General features: G+C 39.4%; 1 protein-coding gene across 5 annotated transcripts; it reads right to left on the bottom strand.

The window, feature by feature from the left end:
- Positions 1-446: 446 nt before the first annotated feature.
- LOC127418822 (uncharacterized) lies at positions 447-25,808 on the bottom strand. 5 transcript variants are annotated; one of them, XM_051659671.1, is made up of 5 exons: positions 25,729-25,808; positions 18,795-18,956; positions 9,446-9,983; positions 8,839-8,907; positions 447-585 (listed from the first exon to the last, which is right to left on the bottom strand). In XM_051659671.1, the coding sequence occupies exons 1-4, from the start codon at positions 25,762-25,764 to the stop codon at positions 8,873-8,875; spliced, it is 771 nt and encodes a 256-aa protein (XP_051515631.1). In that variant the 5' UTR covers positions 25,765-25,808; the 3' UTR covers positions 447-585; positions 8,839-8,872. The 5 variants fall into 5 exon arrangements, with proteins under 5 accessions (XP_051515631.1, XP_051515633.1, XP_051515634.1 ...); XM_051659673.1 differs by having other exon boundaries at positions 8,839-8,904; XM_051659674.1 differs by lacking the exon at positions 8,839-8,907 and adding an exon at positions 2,994-3,068 and having other exon boundaries at positions 536-585.
- Between the last annotated feature and the right edge of the window lie 262 nt (positions 25,809-26,070).

Here is a 26,070-nt window from a genome sequence, read left to right as displayed (position 1 = left end):
GTTTTTCTCCAGTATGAATTATTTGGTGCTTTTTCAAGTTGCTGGCATTAGTAAAGGTCTTCCCACATTCAAAGCACATATGAACCCCCGCACCAGTATGTATTTTCTGGTGCTTTTTAAAATTGGACAGGCATGAAAAACTTTTTCCACAAAAAAAACACTTGTAAGTCTTCTCATTTGTGTGAGTTTTCAGATGTTCTTTTAAGTACTGTGCCAAAACAAATGTTTTACCACACTTATCACATTCAAATGGTCTTTCTCCAGAGTGACAGCGAAGATGATATATGAGATTTTGTGTTTGTGCAAAACTTGTCCCACACTGATGGCATGTGTAAGGCTTTTCTCCTGTGTGAACTCTCATGTGTGTATTAAACTGGCTTTTATATGTGAAACTCTTTCCACACTGAGAGCAGGTGAAAGTATTTTTGGCTGTTCTTCTTTGAGGCTTTTTTGGTGAGAAATTCATCTTAGTCTTTGAGCCACTCAAAGATTTTTCTCCAGTTGTTAAATCATGATGTTTCTGATCCTGAAGTTTCTCCTCCACTTCATTCAGCTCTAGAGGTTCATCTTGCTCTTTCATCAGCTCTACAATGAACACAGTACATTGACAAAAATCAATTAAAAATTAATTTAACCCCAATTTAATAGCAGAACACAACAAATGTTCAGTATTTATAAGGGGTGGGAAATGCCTCCTGATTCAATATTTATGATTTTTTAAATTACTGTAACTTGAGATATTAGCTATTTTAACTAGTGGTCGACTGAAATGGGTTTTTTAATTGCCAATGCCGATATCCAGAGAGAAGGGTGGCCCGATAGGCTGACATAACGATGATATCTCACACATCTTTATATAATAACATTTACATCAAATTGCTAAAACAAAAAAAGATTTTTTATTTTACTTTTATTTAGTACTATATGTTCTCAAAATTGCATAACATTTTCATGAGATAAATTATTTTGCATGTTTTAAATGGTAGACAGCAGTTTGTTCAACATTGTTTAGTAATTAAATTGTATTTGCACATTTAAAAATTAATATATTAGGAAGAGGACAATAACAACAGTAATAAACAGTAACGGTATGTGCGTATTAGCAATCACATTTTCTCACAAAAGACAGAATCCAACTAATTGAACATACAGTGCACAATGAATACAACATTAAAATTCACAGTAACACACGTAAAGTGCTTCTGCTTTGAAGTTGCTCTCAGGTGCTTTTGCAGATCTAGCGAGCAGCAATGTCCTGACAGCTTTCAGTTTACATGGCCTGTATCGCCTGCTTATAGTGTCACAGACTGATACATGCAACATTCATGAGTTTTGGTCCAGGCTGATAAAATACATGCTTCAGAGAAAGAAACAGTGGATGTAAAAAGTCTACACACCCCTGTTAAAACAGTAGGTTTTTGTGATGTAAAAAAAAAAAAAAAAAAAAATAGATAAATCATATCAGAAATTTTGCACCACTAATGTAAAAATTACAACCTATGCAATGCCACTGAAAACCAAAGTGACACATTTAGGAGAGAAAAAAAAAAACTTAGTATAAACTAACTGCACAAGTATGCACATCCCTGAACTAATACTTAGTTGAAGCACCCTTTGATTTTATTACAGCATTGAATAAGAATCTATTAGCTTGGCACATCTTGACTTGGGAATATTTCCCCACTCTTCTTTTCAAAAACATTCCAGATCTGTCAAATTACGAGGGCATCTCCTGTGTATGGCCCTCTTCAGGTCCCCCCACAGATTTTCTATAGAATTCAAGTCTGGGCTCTGGCTAGGCCATTTTTTTTTGCTGAAGCCATTCTTTTTTGGATTTGGATGTGTGCTTTGGATCATTGTCATGCTGACAGGTGAAAGATCTCTTCATTTTCAGCTTTCTAGCAGATGCCAGAAGGTTCTGTGCCAAAATTGACTGGTACTTGGAGCTATTCATGATTCCCTCTACCTTAACTAAAGCCCCAGTTCCAGCTGAAGAAAAGCAGCCCCTAAGCATGATGCAGCCACCACCATGCTTCACCGTGGGTATGGTGTTCTTTTGCTGATGGGCTGTGTTGTTCTTGCGCCAAGCATACCTTTTACAATTCTGGGCAAAAAGTTCAATCTTGGTCTCATCAGACCATAAGATTTTTGTGGGCTTGGATGTGAAAAGGCTTGCATCTTCCCATAGCCCAGACAGATGAAGAATACGGGTGATAGTTGTCACATGTAGGGAGCACCAGTACTTGCCAGAAACAGTTGCAGCTCTTTTAATGTCGCTGTAGGACTCTTGAAAGCCTCCCTGACCAGTTTTCTCTTTGTCTTCTCATCAATTTTGGAGGGACGTCCTGTTCTTGATAATGTCACTGTTGTGCCATACTTTCTCTACTTGTTGATGACTGTCTTCACTGTGTCCATGGTATATCTAATGCCTTGTAAAAAAAACTGTAGTCCTCACCTGAGTGATACCTTTCAACAATGAGATCCCGTTGATGCTTTGTAAGCTCTTTGTGGCCCATGGCTCCAAACAAGAAGATGTCAGAAAAATCTTACAAGAACAGCTGAGATTTATTTGGAGTTAATCAGAGTCACTTCAGGTGAAGACATGTATGTACTATTTCACATGAGCTCGATGATTGGTTGATTCTGAACACAGCCACATACCCAATTATGAAAGGGTGTGCACACTTATGCAGTTAAGTTATTCTAAGTTTTGTATTTATTTATTTTTTTTCTCTGAAATGTGTCACTTTTGGTTTTCAGTGGCATTGCATAGGTTGTAATTTTTACATTAAAGGTGCAAAAAGTCTGATGTGATTGATCTTTGTTTCATTTTTTACATCACAAAAACCTGCTGTTTAAACAGGGGTGTGTAGACTTTTTATATCCACTGTAAATGAGCGCTCCACCGGAAGAAAATGCTGGATTTACTCAAGTTTTGAGATTCGTGTTACTGAGAAATTACTTCTGTCTAATTGACATATCAACATACTTACGGACAGTATGTGATAGATGTTTTATTGATATTAGCCATTATATCATCAGACAAGACAGTTAAAAGTAACAGGGAACTGTTGAAGAGAGAGAAAGAGAATGAAACACATAAGCACTTTAAATATCATGAACTCATACGCGTCTGTCATGGCTTTGATACACGGGACCGTTTAAATAAGACGTTGTACGGCAGTCTATTATTGTGGTAACACGATGGCACATTACAACAAAACAAACTGTGATTGTAAATAAACAGACTAAATAATTATAACCTCTTATCGCATAAAACGTTAAAATGCATAAAAAAAGTTTAAACAAGAAAGACTCCGATAGAGAGCAGAACAAAAATGCTTATGTGCATCCCGGATGAAGAATGACGTGCTTCTATGTTTGAGTGTCAGGAAATACACCAGGAGAGTAGGATGCAAGTGCAGTAAGGGCAGTTTAATGAAGTTCAAGCAATGGTACAATTCAACGGTAGGCAAAATCCAATAATTAGGACAGGCTGAAGGTCAGGCGATCGGCAAACAGAGATAACAGGGACAAAGGCAAACTTGTGGTCAAAACAGGCTAAGGTACATAAACAAGAGATCAGGCAGACTATAAAGGCTTGGTAACGTCAGACACAAGGGAATTGAACGTATATTCGCAGGGATGGAATGTGACAGAGCTTATAAAGAGTGTAGTGATAGCTGTGGTGACAAGGTGCAGGTGAGGCTGATCAGAGTTCAGGTGATTGGGATCGAGGTGGTGCATTGTGTTGTGGGAATTGGAGTCCGGGGCGGCCATGTTTGGAGGCTGCGTTGCTTGCTGGGAAACTGGTTTCATGACATTGAGAAAATGAGAAAACCACTATCTATCTATCTGTCTGTCAGTCGTTTCTAAATGTTTCTATTTTAAAATGAATTCAAACTAATATTTTAAATCAGGGAGACGATTTAAAAACCGTTTGCCTCAAGAATCACAATTTATAAGAGCTGATTTTCCCATTCCTAGTATTAATTGTGATTTTTGCTGTGCAAAAGCTATATTTTTATTCCTTTAATTATGACTGATAGCTGTATTTGATGACTATAGACATTTTGATTGAATGTGAGTCACAGTCACAGACAAATGTCTGAAAGAATGAAAGTTTGGAAGAACATGTGAGTGAGTACATGATGACAATATAATTTTTGGCTGAACTATTCCTTTAATACAGGGCTCACACTAATGATTTTTTCTACTGGCCTGGTCTGGTCAGTGCTTCAGATTTTTACTTGCCCTGCCAAAATTTTCACTGGCCCCAACACAAAAATGAAAAGTAGCTGTTTTTACCATCATGGCTTTAAAAAAATGTGTCCAAAGCTAAATGTTTTTATATACGTTATGTTTTGAAGACAATTTTTTCCAAAATTGTATCACATTTATAATTTGCAAGATATGATTTATGCCTAATGTAATCCCAATTTAAAAATAAAAACTCATTAAGACATTATATTAACCTCAGCCGTCCTGCCATTTACATGTGTTTTTAAGCGAAGAGTTCAGTGGTGCTGATGGGTTTTTGGTCATCCGTTAAGTCATGCTGTCAAATTTTGGCCGCTGTGTAATGTTTTCACAAGCAAGATCAAAGATTTAGTCACTAAGTTAAAGATCTGATTATTGGCTGAATGTAATAAATGTAAGAATTACAGAGAGAGAAGCCCTTGCTACTAGTCATCGATCTGGTGGTGCTGGAGCAGTTCATTCTTCGTCTGCTGACCAGGACAGCAAAATGTGTCCAGTGCCACCGCCCGGCATCGCTGGAAGACGACCATATGGTGGCATACCCAGGGGTGGAGCAGCGCTCGGTTTCTCTCTCCTCACTCTCCCTCTCTCTCTCGCTTCTCCTCCACCCCCCCATTTCCCAGGAACGTTTACTCCCAAACTGGCCCCCCGATCATGGGGGCTTGTCCAGTTGGTGGTTCCCCCGTCTCTTCTCGCTCTTCCACCCAGGTTGGTGAATCCGCTGCGGGCATAACGTCTGGGCCAGCTTGTTGGAGTTGTGGGGAGCCGGGGCACTTCTAGGACCAATGCCCCATGATGGAACTGGGAGTATTGGTCTGGGTCCCCGACACCCCACAGGCTGCCCCCGATCGAGCTGGAATGTACCGCATACCTGTGAGTATCAGGGGAAGTACATATCAAGCCTTGGTGGATACCGGCTGTAATCAAACCACTATCCACCAAAGTTTGATTCAAGACTAGGCTTTGGGCATGGGGCGGAAGGTGAAGTTGAGGTGTGTGCACGGGGATATTCAAATTTACCCTATAGTGACAGTCAATATTCAATTTCGGGGACAAAAACATAGTACCGAGGCTGCGGTAAATTCCCACCTTACCCATCCACTAATTTTGGGAACAAATTTGCCGGCATTTACTTCTTTATTGAGGGGAATGTGTGTGGATGTGTCCTACGACAAAGAATATTGGTGTGTGACTCGCTGGCGGGGAGGCAGAGCCAGGGCCATCTACATCAGCTCCATGTCAGGAAGATATAAGGGAGGGGGAAGTCTCGGCTTCCCCAGCTCTAAGAAGATTCCCTGCTGGGGATTTTCCTCTGGAGCAGTCGTGAGACGAGACCCTAAGGCACACCTTTGATCAAGAGAAAGTGATTGATGGTCAATGTCTCCAGCCAGATGTTGCACTCACTTATCCGTACTTTTCAAATATTAGAGATAGGTTGTATTGAGTGAAGCAGGATGCTTAGACAAATATAAGATACAACCCAGTTGTTGATACCAAAGAGTGATCGGGAAATGCTATTCCAGACGGCTCATCATAATCCAATGGCTGGTCACTTAGAGTGAAAAAAAAACTAAACCATCTAATGGCCCATTTCTATTGGCCGAGCATTCATGGGGATGCTCGCAGGTGGTGTACAGCATGCCGTGAATGTCAGTTGGTGAATCCACCGGCTACCCCAAGAGCGCCATTGCGCCCTCTGCCGTTAATCGAGGTCCTCTTCGAGAGAATTGTCATGGACCTCGTCGGGCCATTAGAACGGACTGCAAGTGGACATCACTTTGTGTTAGTTCTGGTGGATTGTGCAATGTGATACCCAGAAGCAGTGCCTTTGTGCAACATTTCAGCACGCAGGGGCTCAAACCCCTATTATTTGCAGTTCAAGAGGTTCCGCAAGCCTCCACAGGGTTTTCCCCATTTGAGCTAATGTATGGACATCGACCACGCGGCAAGCTCGATGTCATGCGGAAGCTTGGGAGGAGGGACCTTCAAATAGTAAAAACGAAATTCAGTACGTTCTTTTTTTTATCCCCTTTTCTCCCACTGTTGGAATGCCCAATTCCTACTGCTTTAGTAGGTCCTCGTGGTGACGCGGTTACTCACCTCAATCCGGGTGGCGGAGGACAAGTCTCAGTTGCCTCCGCTTCTGAGACCGTCAATCCGTGCATTTTATCACATGGCTCATTGTGCATGACACCGCGGTTTCTCACAACATGTGGAGGCTCATGCTAAACTCCACGATCCACGCACAACTTACCATGTGCCCCACTGTGAGCGAGAATCACTTAATCGTGTCCACGAGGAGGTTACCCCATGTGACTCTACCCTCCCTAGCAACCGGGCAAATCTGGTTGCTCAGGAGACCTGGCTGGAGTCACTCAGCACACCCTGGATTCGAACTTGCGATTCCAGGGGTGGTTTTCAGCGTCAAAACTCGCTGAGCTACCCAGGCCCCACACACGAAATTCAATACATTCTTGATCTTAGAGCAAAACTCCATACTTTGGGTCAACAAACACAGGAGAATTTGCTACAAGATCAAGAACGCCAAAGCTGGCTGTATGGCAGGGGAGCTCGGCTATGGGAATTTGCACCAGGAGACAAAGTGCTTGTATTACTCCCAACCTCGAGCTCCAAATGACTCGCCAAGTGGCAAGGGCCATTTGAGGTAACATGACGAGTGGGAGATCTCGATTATGAGGTAAAACGAACAGATAGAAGTGATGCACGTCAAATATACAATTTCAACCTCCTGAAATTATGGAGGGAGGCGGTCCCTGTGACGTTGGTTCCAGAGAGGGCAGAGCTCAGGCCGGAGGTGAACTTAAAAGCCAAATCATCTCACACTGGTGACTAGTGGAGACCACTTCTCAACGTCTCAACTCACAGACATTGCTAAGCTGCAGAAAGAATGTGCAGACGTGTTCTCCTCTCTACCTGGTCGTACAAACCACATACAGCACCATATCAAGACTACGCCCAGGGTAGTGGTATGTACTCATCCCTACCAACTTCCCGATCACAAGAAAAAAGTGGTATGAGAAGAATTGGATGCAATGCTTGAGATGGGAGTAATAGAAGAATCCCACATTGACTGGTCCAGCCCGGTACTGCTGGTTCCTAAGAGCGACGAGTCGGTCTGGTTCTGTGTGGTTTATCGAAAGGTAAACACGGTGTCTAAATTTGATGCATATCCAATGCCTCATATTGATGAACTGCTCGATCGGTTAGGCACAGCTCGCTTTTATTCGACACTGGATTTGACAAAGGGCTATGGGCAAATCCCCTTAACCCCAATATCCCATGAGAAAATTGACTTCGCCACACCGTTCGGCTTACACCAATTCATGATGCTTCCGTTCGGTTTGTTTGGGGCTCCGGCTACGTTCCAGCGGCTCATGGACCGAGTCCTCAGACTGCACTGTGCTTATGACGCTGCTTATTTAGATGATATCATTATTTAAAGTAATGATTGGCAGTGGCACCTGCAAAATCTGTGAGCTGTCCTGAGATCATTGAGATGAGCGGGGCTCACGGCAAACCCGAAGAAGTGTGCAATTGGGCAGGTGGAAGTACGGACTGTTTTTTGTTGCAGTAATTCTGGAAGAGTGATAAGAGGAGCCCACGCCAGAGCCCAGGGAGAGAGAGAGTGCCACACAGCAGTGCAAAATCATGCTCGCTCGTCTCTGAGTACATATATGTCCTTCCAGGACATATATACCAGGCGGTGTGTGAAAAAAGCTCAGAGGATCATCAGAGACTCCAGCCACGGGCTGTTCTCACTGCTACCATAAGGCAGGCGGTATCGCAGCATTAGGACCCGCACCAGCCGACTTCATGACAGCTTCTTCCCCCAAGCAATCAGACTTTTGAATTCTTGATCTCTCATGATCAATATACATCAGCACTGCACTTTATTACTCTTATATCTCACACTGGACTGTCATAAATTATATTCTCTCTTAACAACACACTGGCAACTGACTATCAACCGACAGCCTGAATTTCAATACAGTACAATACAACCTACAGTATATTTTATATATACTATATATACTATTTTTATTGTATAATATGTATTCTATATTGTGTGTATGTGTATTCTTTATTGTATATTGTGTTGTGTGTAATTATGTGTATATTAGATATGTAAATTGCGTTGTGTAAATCTGATGTTTATTGTAGATTGGAATATGTCTCATCACTGTCATGACTGCTATGTTGCTTGGAACTGCACCCAAGACTTTCACACACCATTGCACTTGTGTATATGGTTGTGTGACAATAAAAGTGATTTGATTTTTTGATTTTTATTTGATTTGAGTACTTGGTTAGAAGGCTCTGTGTATTTTTTGTGCTCTCTGACTTTTTGTCCGACTGGGCAAGTGACAATTCTAGCAAATGGCCCAAATCTCTCACACTGGCCCCGGGCCATCGGGCAATCCTTATTGTCGAGCCTTGAATACCTTAAATTTAAAATAACAAATTAAGACTTTAAGTAGAAACTTCAATCCAGAGTCACTGACACCGCAGAACTGTTATAACTCTGGAAAAATGTAAATAAAAATATTATGGATGCACCAATCGATTGGCTGCCCATCGACTGATCTTCTCCTTAAATCTGTGATGTGTGATCGGCCCTGCAACCTACTGGGCAGAGAGGAGAAAGAAAAGAGAAGAATTAATAAATCATATTTGCACAGCAGCCCAGCAGGTGGAGATATCCACGAATAACGTGAATCAGCAAAAAACAAAAGAAGACCTCTCGTGAACGAGCATAGGAGGTCTAGTGTAAGTGTATTTTAATAGTAAAAAATGAATTAATTATTGATCTGTTTCTCATCCACACCTATCATATCGCATATGAAGATTTAATCACTGGAATCTTATGGATTACTTTTATGCTGCCTTTATGTGATTTTTGGATCTTCAAAGTTCTGGCCACCATTCACACTACTAGATGGACTTACAGAGCTGAGATACTCTTCTAAAAATCTTTGTGCTCTGCAGCAAAAAGAAAGTCATACAAATCTGGGATGGCATGAGGGTGAGTAAATGATGAGAGAATTTTCATTTTTGGGTGAACAATCCCTTTAACAGACAACTGAGCACTTCTAAAACAACAATAAAACAATGAGGAAGTTGATTGTCCTCAAAAAGTGAAACAACATTAAAGGAAGAAACATACCTGAAGGAATAAAATCATCTTCATCACTCTGTTGTTCCTCTGCTGTGGTTCCATCATCATTTTCATCACTCTGTTGTTCCTCTGCTGTGGTTTCTCCTCTCATCTTCATCAGGTTCCTGCAGTCCAGCAGCTTCACTGAACACATCTTCACTGGTGTCTGCAGCATCTGCTGTTTATCATCATCTTCATCACTCTGTTGTTCCTCTGCTGTGTTTTCTTCTTTAATCTCCTTTTGCATCACTTCAATCTTCACTGGTGTCTGCAGCATCTGCTGTTCTCCAGCGTTACAGACAGAAGTCAGAGACACTGTGGAGGTTTGATCACCCTGATTACTGTCACACACACTCTCCTGAGCATCAGTAGAACAGAGTAAAGTGAGCTGTGAGTCCTGTGTGTCTCTGGATCTCTGTTCAGAGAGTTTGTCCAGCAGCCGCTGTGGTGTGGACTGATCTCTGCCGCTCCACACTGAATCCTGACATTCTGTGGAGGTCCCATCAGTCACACACACTGAAGATTGACAGGAAACCTTTTCCAGCTCCTGACAAACACAACACAATCACATCTGTACTGTTCATCATGACAGAGTCAAAGTCATATATCACATTATTTGAAACCTTGCAAACCAATGTTGGGGAGTAGCTGACAACAAGTAGCCACGCTTCTAACTTAACTACATTTTTCAGTAGCTTGACAGTAGCTCAGTTTAGGGTTAGGGTTAGCTGTAAAGAGAGTGCGCACTCTTTCAAAATAATTTTTTACATGTTCTCTCTCTCTCTTTGTCCCTCGCCTGCCCGCTGTTTCTCTGCGCGTTGTATGTATGTGTGGGAAAGAAATCGGCAGAAGTGCTCTGCTGCTCTCAGCAGGAAACATCAATAACGAATGTACACTTTTAAAAGAACGTTCTACAACTCCGTTCTAAATTATTAAATAGAACAGCTGTTTTGTCAGACTCACGCTTACTACGCCATTGTTTCCCAACCACTGTGCCGTGGAAAATTATCAAATTCCACAAAATAAATAAATACTGTGTATTTTCTGGAATATAAGTCACAGATTTTTTCATCATCTGAAAGATCCAGCGACTTATACTCCGAAGCGACTTACATGCATAATTTATATGAAACTAATGTCGGCTGGTCAAACATACGCACCAAATATATGAAAACAGAGACGTCATGACAGCCCTAGCTGCAATGGGGTCTGAGTTCTTAAGGAGCTGTGGTGTGAACAACAATGGGTCTGAGACCACATTAATGTGAAGATGACCAAAAAAGAAACTGGGTCCTCTTTTATGTCCACTTACATTGTGAACACCAAAAGCACTGAGGCCATTTGTGGCTGGTTCCCTTTCTGGTTCAGTTTAACAGAAATGGGTTTGTTTCACTTAAAACGTACTATATGTGAAACCACCCAGAGGGACGGCATTCTCGCCATTCTCCACAGCATCTACGCACAACTCATCACACGCCCCACAGAGAGCGAACCACATTATAGGGACCACGAGGAGGTTATCCCATGTGACTCTGCCCTCTCTAGCAACCAGACCAATTTGGTTGCTTAGGAGACCTGGCTTGAGTCACTCAGCACACCCTGGATTCGAACTCGTGACTCGTGCTACCCAGGCCCCTGAAAAAAGTCATTTTTGATCAAATCTAGACAGGCCCCATTTCCAGCAGCCATCACTCCAACACCTTATCCTTGAGTAATCATGCTAAATTGCTAATATGGTACTAGAAAATCACTTGCCATTATATTAAACACAGTTGAAAGCTATTTTGTTCATTAAATGAAGCTTAACATTGTCTTTGTGTTTGTTTTTGAGTTGCCACATTATGCAATAGACTGGCATGTCTTAAGGTCAATATTAGTTAAAAAATGGCAAAAAAGAAACATCTTCCTCTAGAAACTCGTCAGTCAATCATTGTTTTGAGGAATGAAGGCTATACAATGCTTGAAATTGCCAAAAAACTGAAGATTTCATACAAAGGTGTACACTACAGTCTTCAAAGAGCTCAGGGGTGCAGGCCTTATGGGAAGAATTGCAAAGAAAAAGCCACTTTTGAAACAAAAAAATAAAAATAAAAGGTTAGAGTGGGCAAAGAAACACAGACATTGGACAACAGATAATTGGAAAAGAGTGTTATGGATCTTAACCCCACTGAGCTTTTGTGGGATCAGCTAGACTGTAAGGTGTGTGAGAAGTGCCCGACAAGACAGCCACATCTATGGCAAGTGCTACAGGAAGTGTGGGGTGAAATGTCACCTGAGTATCTGGACAAACTGACAGCTAGAATAACAAGGATCTGCAAAGTTGTCATTGCTGCACGTGGAGGATTTTTTGATGAGAACTCTTTGAAGTAGTTTAAGTAATTTTTCACATTATTTATGTCCTGACTATACATTGTGATCAGTTGAATGCCACTTTGGTGAATAAAAGAAGCAATTTCTTTCCATAAGAGCAAAATCTGTACATTATTCCAAACTTCTGGCTGCCAGTGTGTATATGTGTGTGTGTGTGTGTGTATGTATATATATATATATATATATATATATATATATATATATATATATATATATATACACACAGTTATGCTCAAAAGTTTGCATACCCTGGCAGAAATTGTGACATTTTGGCATTGATTTTGAAAATATGACTGATCATGCAGGTCTTTTATTTAAGGATAGTGATCATATGAAGCCATTTATTATCACATAGGTGTTTGGCTCCTTTTTAAATCATAATGATAACAGAAATCACCCAAATGGCCCTGATCAAAAGTTTACATACCCTTGAATGTTTGGCTTTGTTACAGACACACAAGGTGACACACACAGGTTTAAATGGCAATTAAAGGTTAATTTCCCACACCTGTGGCTTTTTAAATTGCAAATAGTGTCTGTGTATAAATAGTCAATGAGTTTGTTAGCTCTAACGTGGATGCACTGAGCAGGCTAGATACTGAGCCATGGGGAGCAGAAAAGAACTGTCAAAAGACCTGCGTAACAAGGTAATAGAACTTTATAAAGATGGAAAAGGATATAAAAAGATATCCAAAGCCTTGAAAATGCCAGTCAGTACTGTTCAATCACTTATTAAGAAGTGGAAAATTCGGGGATCTCTTGATACCAAGCCAAGGTCAGGTAGACCAAGAAATTTTTCAACCACAACTGCCAGAAGAATCGTTCAGCATACAAAGAAAAATCCACAGGTAACCTCAGCAGAAATACAGGCTGCTCTGGAAAAAGACGGTGTGGTTGTTTCAAGGAGCACAATACGACAATACTTGAACAAAAATGAGCTGCATGGTCGAGATGCCAGAAAGAAGCCTTTACTGCGCCAATGCCACAAAAAAGCCCGGTTACAATATGCCCGACAACACCTTGACACGCCTCACAGCTTCTGGGACACTGTAATGAAGAGTGACGAGACCAAAATAGAGCTTTATGGCCACAACCATAAGCGCTATGTTTGGAGAGGGGTCAACAAGGCCTATAGTGAAAAGAATACCATCCCCACTGTGAAGCATGGCGGTGGCTCACTGATGTTTTGGGGGTGTGTGAGCTGTAAAGGCACGGGGAATCTTGTGAAAATTGATGGCAAGATGAATGCAGCATGTTATCAGAAAATACTGGCAGGCAATTTGCATTCTTCTGCACGAAAGCTGCGCATGGGACGCTCTTGGACTTTCCAGCATGACAATGACCCAAAGCACAAGGCCAAGTTGGCCCTCCAGTGGTTACAGCAGAAAAAGGTGAAGGTTCTGGAGTGGCCATCACAGTCTCCTGACCTTAATATCATCGAGCCACTCTGGGGAGATCTCAAACGTGCAGTTCATGCAAGACGACCAAAGACTTTGCATCATCTGGAGGCATTTTGCCAAGACGAATGGGCAGCTACACCACCTGCAAGAATTTGGGGCCTCATAGACAACTATTACAAAAGATTGCATGCTGTCATTGATGCTAACGGGGGCAATACAGGGTATTAAGAACTAAGGGTATGCAGACTTTTGAACGGGTCATTTCATTTTTTTCTTTGTTGCCATGTTTTGTTTTATGATTGTGCCATTCTGTTATAACCTACAGTTGAATATGAATCCCATAAGAAATAAAAGAAAAGTGTTTTGCCTGCTCACTCATGTTTTCTTTAAAAATGGTATATATATTACCAATTCTCCAAGGGTATGCAAACTTTTGAGCACAACTGTATAATATATATATATATATATATATATATATATATATATATATATATATATATATATATATATATATATATACACACACACACACTGCCTGGCCAAAAAAAAAAAAAAAAAAGTTGCATACGCTTTGATTATGGCACACATTAGCAGAGCAACCTTATGCAACGTCGCAACATTTTAGGGCTGCCCCCTAATAGTCGACCAAACATTAGCCGATGAGAAGAGTCTTGGTCGACCAAGTTTTGTTTGGTCGGTTGGTTGCAGAAAAAGAACAAACTCCACAGGAAACCGACGAACACCAGTATTACCGCTAGTTGGATGCTAGGTAGTACTATGGGGTAATATTCGTTAAGCTCAATAAAGCAAGACACCTTGATTTCAAACTTTTAACTTTATTTTTTATTTATTTTAACTAAAAATTCAAATGAAACTGGAAAAAAATTAAGTGCAATTAAAATGTGTTGTTCAACTTTTTGAAAGATGGCTTTACAACAGTTGTGAAGGACATCTCTCTGGCAAAGAAACTACTTCATCTGTGCATTCTCTACCGGTCGGGTATTTCGTTTTATATATATATATATATATTGCAGTATCCAATTACATGGGCAACCCCCAGGCTGAGGGATCAGTGAATATTCTTGCTTTAGTGATTTTGCATTGAAAATTTAATTAATTTATTTAAAAAACAAAAAACTTAAATCAAATACATTTCTAAATTCAAATTGCAGTCAAAACGAAACGAAAAATCAGTTATAATAATGTAACCACCTTTCCATTTACCGTCAGGCAAGTCTCCGTCTAAACATGCAGGCGGAAAATTACTTACACAAATGAAGACATAAAAACAATTATAAATGTAACAAATAATAATTATAATGATGATAATAATCAATTAAATATAAATCATGGTTCGAGGTGAACGTGTTTTTGTATTATTTTATGTTTTAATCACAGATGTATAGGCTGCAGAGTTGTAGTCACAATGAACTGCTCTGTGGAAATAAAGTGATCTGAACTCAAATAACCTCCTGAGCTGAGATGTCTGAGGTCATTTTCAGCACTCATAGACGATACTGTTCTTGCAAAAATAAATTCAGAAGACAGAAACAAAGAAAGAGTGAGAACTGTAAGGGGGTTCAGTGGAAAGGAGGAGGCGAGAACCGGCTTGACAACTTAAATAACAGTTTCATAATAAACTTGACCAAAAACACACAACCAAAAACCACACAGTACAGCTGCCTGCAATACTCTCTCTCTCGAACCATCATCCCCGGCCGCCTTTATCCCTCGCGCGGCCCATCAGGCTGACTGGGGACCGGGCGTGCATCATTCCAGCCCGGCCCCGCCCTCCTCGGCTCTACAAGAACCTTTTACATATGCATGTTCCACGAGACTGCACGTCTCCGTACAAACATACATGCTCTTTTCTGTCATCTGTTCTTAATAATATAATAAAGTGTGTTTCTTCAAGCATGTGTCTGTGTGCCGCGGAGCAAATTATTTGTAATATTAATCTGATGATAATAATAGCCTAATTGTCACGAGTTGTTGTAGAGATGATGAAGAAGGAGAGGCGAGAGAGGCGATGTATCTATTTGCAGGCTTTAATGAAGAAGATGAAGATATAAGACAATCTGGCGTGCCATAAAAAAATCAAACTAATACAAGCTTTACACGGACAAGAACTGACAAACAACGAACAAAACTGGAAGGTATTTATACACAAAGGAACTAATGAGGGGATGAAAGACAGGTGAGGATGATGAGGAACAGCTGGTTGTGATGAGGGTAGTGCACTGTGGGAGATGTAGTCCAGGAGGAAACTTCAAAATAAGAGTCAGAGGAAAACATGAGGGAGACAGAACATGACACTTATAATAATAATTTTAAATGCATGAATGGGAAAAAGAGCCAAATATGGTCTTGACATCGTCAAAGGCATCAGCTATTGGCGATCACTCTGACCATCGTCGATCCCTGAGATCATCATCTGTCGGCAAAACCCTAATGTGCATTTCTCTCTATAAATTAACAAAATGTTCAGACAGTCTCCATGCTGGTTTTTCTGACACATTCAGAAGCATTACCGCTTTTGCCGGTGTTGGTGCGGCTTGCTATGTGCGTGCACTTGTAAAATTTATATTTTAAAGGCTCATTATTATAACATTCTTTCTCAGCCCTGGAACTCAAACCATTTTCTGATGCCCCCCAAAAATATATATTTAAGTATTTAAATTAATATCATAAACGCGCCTTAAACTTAAACTAACGCCTACAAGTTGACTAGGAATATCTTTGGTCGGGGGCAGCCCTACAACATTTATTTACGTCCAGAGTTGCATTAAATTTTGCCTGAGATCTTGTATTGATGACGGGAGAATTGAACCACTCCGTAAAGTCTTCTCCAGCACATCCCAAAGACTTTCAATGGGGTTAAGGTCAGGACTATGTGATGGCCAATACATGTGTGAAAATGATTCCTTCAAGAAAAAATCCATTGATGGGGTAATCTGGTCATTCAGTACATTCAGGTAGTCAGCTGACTTCATTTCATTGCCGCATAACGTTGCCGAGCCTAGACCTGACCAACTGAAGCAACCCCAGATCATAACACTGCCTACAGAGGCTTGTAAAGTGGGCACTATGCAAGACGGGTGCATAGCTTCGTGCGCTTCCCTTTTTACCCTGACGCGCCCATCTCTTTGGAATAGGGTAAATCTGGACTAATCAGACCACATGACTTTTTCCAATGCTCCACAGTCCAATCTTTATTTCCCATAGCAAATTGAAGTTGTTTTTCAGATTAGCCTCACAAACAAGTGGCTTTCTCATCGAGTACTCGAGGGGCAATGACATGTACATAACTGCATATATAATAACATGTCTGACAAACGTCATTGGCTGCTGCATTGCGTCTTGTTGTTCCAGTGTATCGTCTATTTATGATTATAGGCTGTTATAAAATAATCTGTTACAAAATGTACAAAAGTTTGCATAATCAAAATATAATGTACCTTATTTTGTCATTATGTGAAGATTTGCTGCTGAACTCAATGAAAGAATGTGCACAATGCGCGTCTGTCTGTTCTTCAGGTTACCGTAGTAATCTTAGTAAGCTTGCACCAGTTTTTTTAGTGACTGTCTGAACCATCTTTTTCTAATTGCAGTTGGCTTAACAAGAGACGCCATAACCATCCCATTTTTAATATGCGTGTTAAGTTGAAGTTCAGTTTTAAAGACGCTGCATTCTGTTCCATTTAGCTGTGCTCTGTCTAGCTGTTTGAAACACTCGCCTGCTGTATATGCGCTGCTGTGTGTGTGCAGTCTTATGTTTTGTCATAAACTGACAAATTAAGTTACTTTACAAATGTGAAAAGTCCAGAGAGGGCTTATAAGGAACATGTGTACCATTTAAGCTCACACGTGTTCTTAATAAGCTGACTATGCTTTTAAAATGATAATGCTTCACATTTAACTAAATAATTATTTACTAAGTTTTAGATTTAGACCTCAAACATCATAACCAATTAAGTACACATTTAATTTAGGAATCTGGCAAGCTTTAATAAAATTTGGGCAATCCATATATGTATTATTTTTTATCTCTGCCAATTCATTTTCTCCCTGAAATGAAAATAGATTCAGTTGAATTAAAGTGTTCTGAGGACAATGTTAAAGGAATGTTCCGGGTTCAATACGAGTGAAGCTCAATCAATAGCATTTGTGGCATAATGTTGATTACCACAAAAATGTATTTTAACTGCCCCTCCTTTTCTTAAAAAATACAAACAAACAAACAAAAAACTGTTACAGTGAAGCACTTACAACAGAAGTGAATGTGGCCATTTTTTTTTATTATTCTATTTTACTGCATCTATGTTTGTGAACATCATTCAATCAGTGTCCCGCACTAGCTCCAGATACTCATGAAATCCATCTTTTCAAATACAAAGTACTGCTGTTAAATCAGCCCTCTACATTGCGACATAAATTTTGCACTATGCGACTAAAATATGTCTGTTTTTAGCCATTGGATATTAAATATTAACATTTCACTCACCAGTGATTGAGTTGTGTAGTGTCGAAGCACAGAGATACTTTTACAGAATAAAAAGCAAGCGATTAAGAAGCTGGATTCAGCCTCTTTCCCTGCATGCTGTGTCTCATGAGTGTGCAGGAAAACGCATTTGTGTCTCATTCAGTACATCCACATCTTGGATTTTTTGGCTATTTCAGCTATTTTTCAGCTATTCTTTGACTGCCTGCTCCCGTCCACATCTCATGGTAATATCGTCTGCTCCCACCTTCAACTCTGAAATTTAATCAAGTTGCATTCAATTTATTAATCTCTTCATTTTTATCATTCCTCACCAAATTAGACTCCAGAAAATTTCATTTTTTTTATGTCTTCAAAAACAGTGACGTTTTAGAACAACTTTCAAAATGGCCTCTGAACAGTGGTTGCACGTGGTCCCAAATAACTCAAGAACTAAACATTTGTTTGGCTCCAAATAAAAAGTAAAATGATACCAACAAATATGTGCATTTCCTCTGCAACAACAACATTTTCTCTCGCTTTCTGTCTTTTTTAAATAAACACAGTACATGGGCTTAATACGGTCACTTTCCCTTGGCGTGTTATGGTTTACTTTGAATTGCGAGTAATATCTTTTCTGGTAAATGCATTCAGTACTTTTTAACAAAAGAAAATGAAAGTCACTTTCAAAGAAAACACAGTTTCCATATTTCTCTAACTGTTTCACTCATAAGTAATATTACACTCTTGAGCTTCGATGATGATGAATTTGCGCCATACAAAGGGAAATTACTTTATATACAAATACTTTATCCATCAAGATGATTTTTCTCCAACTCTGCAGACAAATTATATATAAGTGTCCTTTCTGCTTAAAAAAAATGCAGTTTAATTAATTCTCATATTATAATGATGAGCATACCAGAGATTGTTTTATGCGGGTCAGTTAACGAGCATCGGCTGTTCAGACCAGTGTCTGATATGGGCAACATTTAAAATGTCATGTGAACAAAAATCAGATTTAAGCAGAAAATCAGGTTTGGGTCAAATTCAGCTGTGATGTGAATGTAGCCAGTGATTCATGGAAAGGATGAAATGAATGTTAAACCTGTGACCTGTCGTCTCTCTCCATCAGCTTTGTCTTCAGTGACGTCACCTCTTTCTTCAGCTGAGAGATTTCTGTGATGAAATCATCAATATCCAGCATGGACAGATCAGTTCCTACTGATTTACAGCAGATCACATCCACCTGCTCTCTCATGATGAACATCTGAACACAAAAACATCATCATTATAATGGACTGACATTCATCAAACTCAAAAAATACATATTATATGATTACACAAAAGAACAGCTCTATTTAAAAAAATAATTTTCAGAGACCCTGGTGTAAATAGCATCTGCCACACAGTGCAGCTATTTGTACCCCAATAGTCTGGTGGAAATATACAACTAACTGAACTGTAGGTGTCATTGCATTGGGGATGGGTTTACAGATGGTGTGAATGTGTAATGTTGAATGTGTAATGGACTGTACACGTCACTGGACTTCCTGTTCCTGTTGCTGACTGCACACTGCACGAGTGTTTGTAGCCTGCTTAGCATTTATTTTTCTTATCCTCATACGTTCGTCTTTTTATCCTTTGTGATTTTACCGTGTTTCGGGTTTTTCCGCTTTTCTACTGTTTCATCTGTATGTATTTTACCTGTTGCTGCTGGCACCTAGCTCGAGTCTGTGTTTGTTGCCTGCTAGCTTTTTTAGCATCGCTTATCTGTTTTCAGCCTTTAATCCTTAACATCTGCCATTTTTCAGCGCGCATCGTGTTTTCCCCCGCATTATTCTCTTATCGCAATTCAACTGTGTGCATTTTCCACGTGCATCCGCTTTCTATTTTTATCGTGATTAAACTGTGCTCATTTTACAGCACGCACCTGTTTTCTCCTCTGTGTTACATGGATTATTGCATCTATCTCAAAGCACCGCCTATCAAGAACAACCATAACAACAAACAATTGCGTGAGGGATTCACATCGATCTCAAACCCTCACCGCTCAGGAACAACCAACAACTGCGGTAAGTCATGGCATTCGCTCGTTATTTCTTCCTGCATTGCATGTCACGTTTACAATAGCCTCTTCCATCTGCAGTGAGGGATTCACATGTGATAAATTTAAGGAATTAGTCAGGCTGACGGAGAAGGTTACGGAGTTAGAGACACGCATTTGAACACTAGTGGAGGTCAGTGAGAAAGAGAAGCCAGTAGATACTGTTTCGGATGCGGGAAGTACAGAGAGCAACACACACATTTTGGTTCCAGCTGTAGAGCCCCCACAGCAGGGCGTTTGGGTGACGTCTCGGCGGCATACTCGCTTAGCAAAGCGACACCACTCTCCCGTTCCTGTTAGGGTTTCCAATCGATTCTCCCTACTCAGTGATGCACCCACTGAGAATCATGTTGAAAGAGCCCTTGTTATTGGTGATTCAATTGTAAGGAATGTGGATATAGAGACTCCAGCCACTATTGTTAAATGCATTTCGGGTGCCAGAGCATCTGACATCAAATCAAATTTACAAGTGCTGGCTAATGCTAAACGTAGATTTTCTAAAATTGTTATTCATTTCGGCACTAATAAAGTCCGGCTTTGCCAGTCGGAAATCACTAGAGATAATGTTAAAGAGGTGTGTCAATTTGCAAAAACGATGTCAGACACTGTAATATGCTCTGGCCCCCTCCCTGCTCATCGTGGTGATGAGGTTTATAGTAGATTAGTGTCACTGAACAGCTGGATGTCTGAGTGGTGTCTGGAGAATAGAATAGGATTTATAGACAATTGGAAGAGTTTTTGGGGTAGACCTGACCTGCTAATGAGAGACGGACTCCATCCCTCCAGGGAAAGTGCCGCTCTCCTGTCTAGTAAATTGGCTCAATAATGTCTAAAGTCTTAATAATGATAGTATTTGACTAACTGGGGCCCAGGTCAGGAAGCAGACAAATTGGTTAATCCGAACGTCTGCTAGCTGCCTTGAGATGTCACACAGGTCACATAAACTACAAAACATAGAGACTGTATCACCTAGATATCACATAGAGACTGTGTCTGTTCCCTGAACTACCAAACACAAAATCCTCACTAAATCATTTAGGAAAAATTGAATTAAGGTCAAACTTGAACAAAACTAACAAATTAAAGAAAAACACCATATAAAGACAGGGCTACTAAACATTAGATCTCTTTCTACCAAAGCACTAATTGTAAATGAAATTATTACAGATCATTGTTTGGATGTGCTCTGTTTGACTGAAACCTGGCTTAAACCGGATGAATATATTAGTTTAAATGAATCTTCTCCCCCAGGTTATTGTTATAAACATGGGCCTCGTCTGAAGGGTCGAGGAGGAGGTTTACAGTGAAGTTTTTGGTGTTACTCAGAGGACAGGATATAAATTTAAGTCTTTTGAACTAATAATGTTTAATGTGACACCGTCAGATATAGATATAAATAAACTCTGTCATCTTTTACCCTTGCTACAGTATATAGATCACCCGGGCCTTATTCTGATTTCCTTGGTGAATTTGCAAATTTTTTATCAGATCTTGTAATTACTGTAGATAGAGCTTTAATTGTTGGTGACTTCAACATTCACATAGATAATGAAAATGACACATTGGGATTAGCATTTATCGATATTCTCAACTCTCTTGGAGTCAGACAAAATGTAACAGGACCAACTCATCACCATAATTACAGGCTAGATTTAATTCTGTCATATGGAGTTGATATTGATAATATAGAAATTCTGCTGCAGAGTGATGACATCTCGGATCATTACCTCGTCTCTTGTATACACAATCTACGCCACGCTATCTTTCAGGTAGAACTATTCTTTTGACCACTAAAGATAGCTTCACTAATAATCTTCCAGATCTATCTCATACACGCAGTAAACCCCAAAGCCTAGAAGAACTTAATGAAATAACAGAAAATATAAATACAGTCATCTCTAGCACTCTTGATAGTGTCACCCCCCCTTTGTTTAAAGAAAGAAGCCCTGCACCATGGTACAATGATCACACTCATGCTCTCAAGAGAGCAGCTCGGAAAATGGAGCGCAAGTGGAAGAATACAAAATTAAATGTATTTCGCGGTGCATGGAAGGATAGTGTCTGTAGCTACAGACAGGTACTAAAAGCTGCCAGGTCAGCATATTTCAGCAAACTCATAGAGAATAACCACAACAATCCTAGTGTTTATTCAGTACTGTGGCTAAATTGGTTAGGAATAAAGCATCGACTGAACCAGATATTCCGTCGCAGCATGAGTAATGACTTCATGAATTTCTTTACTGATAAATTTGAAATAATCAGAAATAAAATTGGAATTATGCAATCAACTGTCGCAGCACCTCAGAAAACAGTGTCTCATAATTTTCCTCACGTGCAACTTCAATCCTTCGCTGTCATAGGTCATAAAGAGCTAACAAAACTTATCAAAACATCAAAAGCCACAACATGTTTGTTAGATCCAATACTAATCAAGCTCTTAAAAGAGATATTCCCTGTAATATCAGAACCTCTTCTTAATATTATTAACCCCTCGCTATCCTTAGGACATATCCCAAGAAACTTCAGAATGGCAGTTATAAAACCGCTTATTAAGAAGCCACAACTTGATCCTGGAGAACTGGCTAATTATAGACCGATTTTAAATCTCCTGTTTATGTCGAAAATACTAGAAAAAGGTAGTATCCTCCCAAATATGTTAATTTCGACAGAGAAATAGTATATATGAACAATTTCAGTCAGGATTTTGGCCTCATCACAGTACAGAGACTGCACTTATCAGAGTTAAAAATGACTTGCTCTTATCATCTGATCGCGGCTGCATTTCACTTCTAGTGCTTTTAGATCTTAGTGTTGCATTCGACATGATAGATCACAACATTCTCTTGAATAGGCTAGAGAATTATGTTGGTATTTGTGGAGTTGCATTAGCATGGTTTAGGTCCTATTTAGCAGCCCGCTACCACTTTGTCTATGTAAAGGTGGAATTGTCAAACCAAACAAAAGTAAAGTATGGAGTGCCACAGGGATCAGTTTTAGGGCCTCTGCTTTTCTCCTTGTATATGTTTCCCCTGGGAGACATCAGGAATCGTGGAATAAGTTTCCACTATTATGCCGACGATACCCAACTTTATATTTCTTCAAAACCTGATGAGATTTCACAATTCTCCAAATTAGCAGAGTGTATCAATGAAATAAATGATTGGATGGCCAGAAATGTCCTTCTACTCAATTCCGACCAAACAGAGGTACTAATTATTGGACCAAAAACCTTTAAAAATAAGCCGCTAAAATATAATTTGACTCTCGATGGATATACTGTTACATCAACTTCAACAGCATGTTTGTAGAACAGCATACTTCCACCTAAGAAATATTGCTAAATTATGACATATGCTCTCTGTTGCTGATGCCGAAAAACTAATTCATGCATTCATGACCTCAAGACTAGATTATTGTAATGCATTACTGAGAGGATGTCTAGCAAGATCAATAAATAAACTTCAATTGGTTCAAAATGCAGCAGCCAGAGTGCTGATGAGAACCAAGAAATATGATCATATAAGCCCCATTTTATCATTGTTACATTGGCTACCTGTTAAATTTTGTATTAATTTTAAAATTCTGTTAACTACGTACAAAGCTTTGAATGGTCTAGCTCCGCAGTACTTAAGTGACCTTCTACTACGCTATATTCCTTCATGTTCATTACGATCGCAAAATTCTGGCCTGTTAATAGTTCTTAAAATATCAAAATCCACAAAAGGAAGTAGATCCTTTTCATATTTGTCTCCTAAACTATGGAATAGTCTCCCTAACACTGTTCTGGATGCAGACACACTCACTCAGTTTAAGTCTAGACTAAAGACTCATCTATTTAGCCAGGAATACACCTAATTTATCCTTCAGCTCACAATTAGGCTGCTTTAGTTAGGTCTGCCGGAACCAGAAACAGTGATCATGATCTATAACTCTGCAATAAATTGAATGGCATCTATGCTAATATTATTTTATATGTTTCCCTGTCTCAACCTCGGGACTCATATCCTGAGGTCACCAGAACCAGCCAGATCCAGCTCCTTTCCTGCTTGGTGTTGGACTCCACTGCTACGTGTCGCTGTGTGATGATGACTAATAGCAGCCGGTGCCAGCCAAACATCACTTCAGTCTATTACGATGGACTTTAGAGGATGAACTGATGCCAACTCCAACCATAAGACATGGGGATACTTCATATGCCACTGCCTGAACCTAAGACTTAGGATAGACCTCTCTGAAATTACCGGCCAGGTTGAACTGCGATGCACCTAACTGATCTCTGCCTGCATCACCTCGGTCTAATGATGGACTACACTCTTGAAATGAAATACATAGACTATCAATTAACTGCCAACAAAACCCTTCATCAGCCAACTAACAAGGACAATTGCATCTATGTGAATTTCTGCAGTTAATCCAGGATGAACTTCAAAGACATTAGTCATTAATCTTACAGTTCATACAAAATCTTTGTTTTAAACACTGACCCTTAAAACTTACTTAGTTTAATCATTTTAAACCATGACTTGCACTATACAGAAGTAATATTGGCATTATATTCATGATGTTATCCAGAGGAGAACTGGCCCCCACAGTGAGCCTGGTTTTTCCCATGTTTTTCTCCATTAACCAACATCTATTGGAGTTTTGTGTTCTTTGCCACAGTTGCCTTCGGATTGCTCACTGGGGTTATAAATACAATTATTATTTAATTACTTATTTTAAACAATTCACAATCGTATTTTAATCAAACTACACAATGATGACTAAGACAAAATAGATATTACAGTTTTATTTTCTGTTAATGCCTGATCTTCTGTAAAACTGCTTTGAAATGATGTGTGTTGTGAAAGGCGCTATACAAATGAAAATGTCTTGACTTGACCTAGCCACCGTGGTTCGAATCTGTGTTTTTCCCCACTTTTTTCCCCATCTGATTTCCTGTTCCCACTCTTAATATGTCCTTTAATACTACAAAAAAATAATAGATAAAAATGAATATAAAAGTTGATTTCATCGCAGTGATTTGGTCACGGTGAATGCAGGTGGGGGGGGGGGGGGGGGGCAGAGAAGGGTTTGATCCGGAGGCAGGGTCTGTCGATCACACTCGTTCCTGCAGCTCAGCATCGATTGTGTGTAGATTACCAATTTTTTATTACTAAAATTGCAGAAACCATAGTTTTAATATAATTAACCATGATGATAGTACAGTTACAGTAATATGGTAGTTATACAGTAACCATGGTTAATTTTGTGGTTACTGTAAATTTACAAAACACACCATGGCGAATCCACAGTTACTGTAGTAAAAACAAGGTTATTTTTTCTAAGGTAAGTTTAGGTTTAGGGGTTAATGTAGTGTGTCTGTGGGACTCTAAATAAACAATAAACACACTTCAGTGATACCTATACTTAAAGTTAGTATTTAAATATGGTGAAATTAGTATCTACCATTATTTGCACCAGGGTTGGGGTGTAAATAATATCTGCCACTATTTGTACAGGGGTGTAAACAGGATATACCATTATTTGCAACAGGGTGCAAACAACATTTGCCTAAAAAATAAACGTAAGCTTGGTTTTATTTTATAGACAACAGGAATATTATCAGCTATAATAATAGGCTATAAACTACAATATATTATCACCTAAACTGAACTCATTTACAAACAGCTGTTGTTTTTAAAGAGCTTATATATATAATAATGTTAATATATTATTTTATTTTTTTTTATTTCAACCTTGTTTTTCCTGAAACTGAATATTTAAAAGCATCAGTCACAAATCAATGTGATGTACTGAGATAATAAGCTTCTTTAACAGTCATTAAAACGCTAAAGAGAGAAAAACATGCACAGAAAAATACTCACCAATATACACATACATTTTGATTATAACCTAAATATATTAAATGATGTAAAACACATTAAATACTTACCGAATTGAGCTCTCGGACTATCAGCTCTTCTTTCATCTTGTTTTATTGGCGGTTATAAAAACAACTCACTGTTCTTCCGCCATCTACTGAACTGGAGTGAATCACAAACTGATTTATCCTGAAAAACTCGCAGAGGTAATCGTTGTAATTCAATTGTTCTTAGTCAAAACTATTTTAGATATCTATAATGCAATATTTAAAAATCATGCTCGGCAGTCACACAATAACAGAAATGCCTAAGCTTTGTTGTCATTTGTGGGGAAAATGCTTATGATCACTCATACTGTATGTTATTTATATATATTGTATTATATTATATGATATTATATATTATAGATCAGT

This window comes from Myxocyprinus asiaticus, chromosome 28 (genome assembly GCF_019703515.2).
Source record: "Myxocyprinus asiaticus isolate MX2 ecotype Aquarium Trade chromosome 28, UBuf_Myxa_2, whole genome shotgun sequence".
NCBI classification, from domain to species: Eukaryota; Metazoa; Chordata; class Actinopteri; order Cypriniformes; family Catostomidae; genus Myxocyprinus; species Myxocyprinus asiaticus.
The sequence above is the reverse complement of the archived record's forward strand: the minus strand, read 5'-3'. Positions and strand labels throughout refer to the sequence as shown.